The sequence below is a fragment of the Lactuca virosa genome, chromosome 4 (genome assembly GCF_052849685.1).
Source record: "Lactuca virosa cultivar CGN04683 chromosome 4, Lactuca_virosa_CGN04683_v6, whole genome shotgun sequence".
Lineage (NCBI taxonomy): Eukaryota > Viridiplantae > Streptophyta > Magnoliopsida > Asterales > Asteraceae > Lactuca > Lactuca virosa.
In genome coordinates, this window is record NC_136429.1 from 187,687,336 (window position 1) to 187,695,299 (window position 7,964).

The following is a 7,964-nucleotide window of genomic DNA, read 5'->3' on the forward strand; positions in this document are numbered from 1 at the left end:
AAACAAACCAACCTTAGATGAGGACTGTCCTTAGCTCTTGTTAATTGTCATTGCAAAACAAACAGCTAATGAAAATTGTCTTCTTTGGAATTTGAATGGGTTTATTTTTTCAGATGGTGTTATGGTCATTCTTGGAATAAAGATCTGATTTCCAATATCACTTCCAGATATGATAATTGTTTCAATAACACGTTTGCCCAAAGATATCACCTGTAGTCTAGTGCAATTACATAAGCCATTTTTTTTTATCAATGTTTCTCTGTAACATAACTGGAACCCCGACTTTCAAAACTAACTTATGATTAGGCAGACCTGAGACTTTAAGACCATTTAAAACATCAGGTGAGTATAAATTGGCTTCAAACTGTTCACGGACAAACTCAGATTGACATATTTTATCTAAACTTAGATATTCGACTTCATCTCCTGGAAATAATGCTAGCAAATGATCATTTCTTTTTTCGAGAACTTCGTTTTTTGGAACAAGTATTGCACTTTCTTGAAAATATTCTGGAATGTTAGAATCTTCAAGAATTGAAGGATATACAAAATCGATTAATGAACCTATATGATCATAAGGATCATTAATTAGGATATCATTAATTGAAAATATTCTGGAATGTTATAACCACCAAGTTTCCCTTCTCCTGTATCCAAAAGCCATTTTGCAAAATCCATTGTCTGTTGAATAGAAGATGTATCACTTCCGACAGTTAGCCTCATATTCTTGTTTAATTGATAGACTTTGCATTGTTGCCATAAATATGATGAACTTAAGGAAGCATTGACAATGTCTTGTCTACTACCACTTGGGATAACAGGCAGAATTTGTCCAAAATCTCCTCTAAAAAGAATAACTTTCCCTCCAAATGGCAAAGTTGAGTTTCTAGGATTATGAAACTTGAATATATATATTTCAAAGTTCTATCTAAAGCTTCAAATGTGTGCTTGTGAATCATGGGTACTTCATCCCAAATGATTAATGAGGTTTTTTGTAATAAACTGGCGAGTTCTAGAAACCTCAAAATGAAATAGATCAACATTCACACATAATATGACCAAAATAAGCAAATTGCAATCCATTTTATAACAAACCCTACCCATATCTTACGTGCAAATGACATCAATTTCTTATATTTCCAAGAACACCCTTCTCAAAGTAGAATTTGAAAATAATTTGGGGATGTGTGGTGGAAAGGGTAATGGGATGATATATAATTTATGTATAAGTAACCTATAAAGAGGGAAAAGAGGGTTTAACCTGCTATCATGTTCAACCTTATTACTTTTTGGATCTTCTAAATTTCATATTCGAGATTTTTGGATGCATAAGAACTAAGAAACAAGAGTTTATCATCTGAAATCGCAGTCCAGGATCAGAAAAATATGGGAGGATAGTCGATTTTACCTTGGTTATATTCGATATTGTTGGATGTATAAGAACTGAGAAACAAGAGTTTATCATCTGAAATCGCAGTCCAGGATTGGATCAGAAAAATATGTTTCAGATCATTTCCATTTTTGGGTGGTAATCAAGGATTGGGTATTAGCAGGCTTAGGATCCTTGAAGAAGTTAGTTTTGGGCTCATTTGGAGGTGGATGATGTATATTGGATGATCCGGGTATTCGGTTTGCGTTTTGGAGTTAAAGGGTATTTCGGTAATTTATCAGCTCGGGCTTCTATGAAAAATGGATGTTTGTTTGGGATATGGTAAGACGGGTACGAGTTGATTAAAGCATACATGTTCTCGTCACCTTTTCGTGGATATATGGATCGTTGGAATTGGATATGTATCGAAGAAGTTATGGCCTTCAGAATGTGTAGGGTTTGAAGGGAAGCCCGAGTACACGAGGCGTACTGGTGCGAAGGGTGATACGCAAGGCGTAGTTCAGGGTACGCGTAGCGTACTGCGAAGGTTGTATCGGGGGTGTGGAACCTCGTACGTTGGGCGTACGAGGTGTACGCAGGGCATACGATGATTACAGAAAACCTAATTTTAAGTGAGTGTACCCTAATTTTGAGCTCATGGTGTCCTCTTTTTGTGTGTTTGGTCCATTTCCAAGAAAATGGAGTTTGGTGCAAGGATGGGGATCAAGGAAGAGTTTATGGATCTGGATTATGGGATTCATTCCCAACTTGTTTGAGGTAAAAAGCTATGAACTTGATCATAGATGTGTTAGATCTAGCATGTATGAGGTTTTGGTTCATTTTGGTCCCAAGAATGAGATCTAGTGCTTTGGTACCACTCCAGGAGCTATGAGTTGCCACTCTTGGTGTTTCTGAGGTTCTTGATGCATAAAGTTGCCTCCTTTAGGGTTTGGAATCCCCCTTGTATGAGTTGGTGTCCATTTGGTGAAAGTTTAATGCTTTAAGTTGATGTTGGGTTCTTTTGAGGCATGCAAAGTCATCATGTCAATGCCTTTATGGGTCTAGACGTTCTTTAAGAAGTAGATATCCGGTTTGGACTCCTGATCTAGAGCATTAAGTGCTTAATGTTGAAAATGGACTTAATAGAGGAGTACAATGGGCGTACAAGTTTGTACGCATAACGTACAAGTCATATTGCATGTACGCTTAGCGTACAGGTGAGTACGCCCCATGTACTCAGTCAGGATGGTTTGGCTTGTTGGGATTCGGTGTGGGTCGTCTTGTGGGCTTAGTTGTCTTGGGCCCTGTTGGGCCATCAGATTTTGGGCTGATAATTATGTTGGAAAGGTGTTCAATGGGTTTGGGCCCAATTTGGAAAATTAGGCCATGAATTGGGCCTTGGGTGGTTTTAGTATTTGGGCCTCTTGGATTATTAGGTTTGGGCCTAAGTCGTGGTCCAAACTAGAATAAGGTTAAGTTGGTTAGTTACCCAAATAATGTATTTTTTTTGGCATGGTTTGAGACCCGAATGTTGATTGGGTGTTGTTTGATATTCACAGCTCGGGGAATCTGTCAGCCAGCAGTCAGGGATCGTCTGTGTGTTGTGGCAGTGCGAGGTGAGTTTCCTCACTATGTTTAGCGGGTGGAAGGCACCAATGTTGGCCCATGATTTTATGTTAGGATGCTAGATGTCTACTCAACTCTTTCATGCGTTATATGATGATATGTTACCGGGCAAGGCCCGATGTCAGGTGAGGCCTGAGGAGGATATCGTATGTTAATTATTTGTATGTGTCTTATGATTACGGGGTGGGGCCCGATGAATGTATGGTATGCTATAGTCTTTCTGATTATTGCATGTGCTAGTACGGTTATATGTCTATATGATTATATAGTTATATGGTTATGTGTGTACCGGGCGGGGCTCGATGCTGGGTGAGGCCCGATGACTGGCACATATGCTAATGTTTATGATCATTTTATGTGTTAGCATGATTATGTAATATGTTGTATGTGTCTAGTGGGCGAGGCCCAGTGACAGGAGAGGCCTGAGAATAACAAATCTGTAATCCGAGTGGGGCTCGATGCCGAGCAGGGCTCGATGTCAGGCGGGGTCCGAGGCCGAGTGGGACTCAAGACCGGGCGAGGCTCGTTGGAGGACGGGGGCCCAGCATGTGATTTATATATGTGTGGTATGTGGTATCTTGGGGAACTCACTAATCTTTGTGCTTACGGTTTTCAGTTTATGTTTCAGGTACTTCGGTTTCAATATTGAAGGGCTCAGGATGATTACAGAGCACACACCACATGTTTCTACATTCTGAGAATTACTCTGTCTTAATGATGTTTTTGCGAAGTCTTTTCTACCTTGGTTTTACGAGTTGTTATGTATTAACGATTTATTAATCTAAAAACAGAAATTTTGTGTCATTATTTTGGGACGTGACAAGTTGGTATTAGAGCGTTGGTTTGATGGATTCGGGCACACTCTCGGGTGTGTCTGAACTCAAACTGAGGATTTGGTAAAGTTTTTCAAAAATAAATATTTTAGAAAGGGTTTATTCTAAAAGAATAAAGGGTTTGGTGCATGCAATCAGCCGAGTTGAAGTAAGTTTTCCCAAAATACCCCTACATGTGATTCGTTATGCTTTAATCTGTAAATCTGTGAATCACATGCTAGTTAGGGCTAAGGATCTGCCCAGTTTCTACATGATAGAATGCTAGGAGGGATGCTTAGTTTTCCTATTGTTTGTGCTTGTAGACTTGCATGCTAGTTCTGATTAGACAATGATACGTTGGCCTTATATGTGATGCCTGGTAGTCTAGGTAGCATGAGATGCTGGATTGGATTTTATTTGCATGCGTAAGGCAATCAGTAGCGGGGGTGGGAGCTCCTAGTATGAGTTGTAGTGTGTGGGATTGGAGTGCTACTGCTCGAATAATGCTTGCTTTGTGCTTTGTGGAACTCTTAAGTGACGGGAGTTAACTACCAAGTGAATATATCAAGTCACATGTCATAAGGGTTGAATAAGCTCAGAGTGATGGGTTTAACCCTATTATGTAGCTCTTGTCTGAGTCCAACCGTTGTAGGGATGAGTCTGTTACTCGAAGGATTATCTAAGCCTTGTTGCATGTGACTATATTCATGAGGTGGGTGACTCGCATTATGAGGAGCTCTTCAGCAGCTGATGGCAGGGTGAGGTCAGGAATCTAGGAAAGCCTAGGGGTTGCTTCAATGGGCTTTGTTACACGGGTTAGCGAGCGTTAGCATATGGGTTGAGGAGGCAACTTAGAGGATTCGGGAGGATTCTTGAGGAAGGTATGGATAGGTGTGGAAGGTAGTATTGGGGTCGTACTACTGAAAGCACAGGATCCATACTTGAATCGGGAGAGTGTTGGAGAATCTAGGAAGCCTGTGGGATAAGGATTCTTGGGTATATTCGGATCTTTTCCATGTCATCTCGATATGGTGTTGAGCACTCAGGAATGGGGTTCAGATTTTGGTTCCAGCTCAGTAGCAGGTAATGAGCCGATTGATGCACGGTCATGGGAGTTCATCTCATTGGATATTACTCGCAGTGTTTAGGATTGGGACTTGGTGGTCTTTGGTTTAGCCAAGGAATGGATTTTGGAGCTATTGAATGGTCATCTCGGGGCCTTTCGGGCCGAGGTTGTATTAGGGAAGTCGGGGGCTCGTCTGGAGCCCAGAGCTTGTGAACCTCTAGAATCCTTCAGGAAGGAGGATCCTATTGTTAGTTCTTGTCATCTGGGATCGAAAGGTAGTTTTTCACCATGTCCTCAGGTTGGTTGGGGTAATTCAGGAGGAGGAGGCCAGGATTTCTTCGGATGCTCTGCGGGTATGTCATCTTCTGTATTCTTTTAGGTTGTATCAGGAATTTGTATTGCGTTAGAATTTTGTTGGTTTGGGATAAGTTATCTCTCAGGTTGGTTCTCTGCTAGTGTCTGGATTATATTATCAAGGATTGTGATATGACATTCTGCATGCCAGGAATCTTCGATGAATCTTTAGAGGGTCGTATCTTGTTGAGTGGGTTCAGCGTGTCCCGTTGTTGTTTCATGTCTTTGTCGGGATCACTTCAAGAGTATTGCTTAGATGACCTTTGGTCAGGGTTAGCGGGTTAGTTCTCTAGTGAAGTCAGGTTTCAGTGGTTTTATCATCTATTCGGGCATGATTTGCGGTTGCCCATGGAAGAAATTTTGAGTTCCAGCACTACCGTTGCTTGGAGAGGAATGGTAACAGGAAGATGGTGGTGTCAGTTGCGTGAGTTGTTTGATCATCGACATGATATCAAGGGAAGTGATGGAACGTTAGTATTAATAAGCAGGTCATAGGCGGTTCATGCTATATAAGGTTGATGGGTTGGGAATCCATTGGATTTAAGAGATGAGAGAACTTTGTCGAATCCAAGTGGGGGAGAATCGATCAGGAAGGGTGTGAACTAGGGCAAGTTTCACATCCTGGCCAGAAGGAGAGACGGCTCAAGTGGCCGTTTATATCGAGGTAGTGTAAGTGGGAGTTTAGGAAACTTCCAACTGTTGGTCGGCGTCTTCCTTATTATGCATAGCAGGCTTGTGGTTGAGCCTAGGTTGAGGGCTTCGGAATTTGAAGTATGAATCGAACACCTAAGTGGATGCAGTTGGGTGCAGGTTTTGGTTCAGGGTGAGTGGGGTGTGATTATTAGGGTATGGTTAGGCCATGGGTGATAACTGTGGTTGGTTTGAAGTGTTGTAAGACTATGATGGGATTGTAGCATTCACCAGTATGAAGTAGACGAACATTGGAGGTGGTCATGAGTGTAAATGGGGAATCAGTTGTGCCTTGGGCACGCCGGCTAGGATTGTCGAGGAGTATTTCTTTGTTCTGGGTTGAGGACCATTGGGGTCCGAGGCAGAGTCAGGCTTGTGTAGCTCTATGCGGGTGGGACTCGTGAGTAAGGCTCCTCTGTGGTTTAGTTGGGTGGGACCCGTGGGCGATGCCCGTGTGATTGTAGCAATGCAGGTGAGACCTGGTAGCGACTGTTGGGTCAAGGTTTTGGATCTTGAGTTGCAGGATTAAGTGGGTGTTCAGTGTGTGACACATAGGGGTGTATAGGCTAGGTAGCCTTGTTATTTGGACTCTTGGGAACCTGGTGGTTGGACCAGGTGCGAGACTGGTAGTCTCAGCGATGGTTGGGAATCTTTATATCTCGGTTTAGCAAGGGGTTGTCGTTATCAGAAGGTCTTGGGTGATATGTAAGTGCAGATCCGTGGATCTTGGGTTACGAGTTAAGCATTAGGTTGATTTTGGTTGAGATCTCGAGTCGGGTATTGCAAGTGTTTTGTGTGGGATTTTCATTTCAGTAGAATAAGGATTGGGGTAATTATATGCCGAGGCATCATTCGTAGGTTTCAAGGGTAATGAATGGATTCAGTTTTGATGATAGATCAAGCTCTCGTGATTGTGTCTTGGATTAGTATTATTGGTGAAGGGCATCCAGATAAGTTAGGGCAGTCTTATTGATTTGGAGCTTGTGTGTAGAGTAGCTTGTTATTCGAAGGAGATGTTAGGTCACTCGCAGTTGGGATTAGATAATCTCAGAGTAAATGATTTGACCCTATTGCGCAGATCTCATCTGAGTCTAACCGTTGCAGGGATAAGTCTCCCACCCGAAGGATTATCTGAACCTCCTGTCAAGTATAAGTTCCCTACTAGGATAATTGGTCTGTGATTATGTCTTCGAAAGGGAATCTCAAGTATCAGAAGTTGAGTAGTCAGTTGGGAAATTAAGCGGGATGGATTCAGCAATGGTTTAGTATGGGCGGTCTACCAGGGAGTCTGACAATCTCGAGATTTCAGGTCTCTATATAAGTAGATATGGTTATTTTGCAAGGGATTATTTACAGGAAGTGAAAGGATTCGTTCTTCTGCAGGTTGGGAAGCCCTGCAAAGGTTGGTTTCAGTTGCCTTGGGGAAGGTTGGGGTATGTTCGAGGTTGTGGTTGTGTTGCTCAGTTTTTCTGGCATGTCGGGAATGGTAAGGAAATATTTCGAGGATGAAATCTAATTTAAGTTTGGGAGATTTGTAACATCCTGTTTTAGATCGTTTCCATTTCGGGGTGGTAATCAAGGATTGGGTATTAGCAGGCTTAGGATCCTTGAAGAAGTTAGTTTAGGGCTCATTTGGAGGTGGATGATGTATATTGGATGATCCGGGTATTTGGTTTGCATTTTGGAGTTAAAGTATATTTCAGTAATTTGTCAGCTCGGGCTTCTATGGAAAATGGATAATTTGTTCGGGGTATGGTAAGGCGGGTACGAGTTGATTAAAGCATAGAGCTTCTCGTTACCTTTTCACTGATATATGGATCGTCGGAATTGGATGTGTATCGAAGAAGTTATGGCCTTTGGAATGTGTAGGGTTTGAAGGGAAGCCCGAGTACGTGGGGCGTACCTGGAAAGTACGCGGGGCATACTGGTGTGAAGGGTGATACGCAAGGCGTAGTTCAGGGTACACGTAGCATACTGCAAAGGTTGTATCGGGGGTGTGGAACCTCGTACGCTGGGCATACCAGGTGTACACGGGGCGTACGAGGGT

General features: G+C 42.3%; 1 protein-coding gene across 1 annotated transcript; it reads right to left on the reverse strand.

The window, feature by feature from the left end:
• Window positions 1-226: 226 nt before the first annotated feature.
• LOC145105435 (uncharacterized) lies at window positions 227-723 on the reverse strand. Its single transcript, XM_079042538.1, has 2 exons — window positions 630-723; window positions 227-564 (listed from the first exon to the last, which is right to left on the reverse strand). Exons 1-2 carry the CDS (start codon window positions 721-723, stop codon window positions 227-229), a joined length of 432 nt encoding a protein of 143 aa, XP_078898664.1.
• Between the last annotated feature and the right edge of the window lie 7,241 nt (window positions 724-7,964).

Bases quoted from the DNA above. Each gene is read 5' to 3' on its own strand.
- LOC145105435 (XM_079042538.1), bottom strand. From the start codon at position 723: ATGAGGCTAACTGTCGGAAGTGATACATCTTCTATTCAACAGACAATG. The intron at 565-629 runs GTTATAACATTC...ATGATCATATAG, and splicing joins AGGAGAAGGGAAACTTGGTG to GTTCATTAATCGATTTTGTA.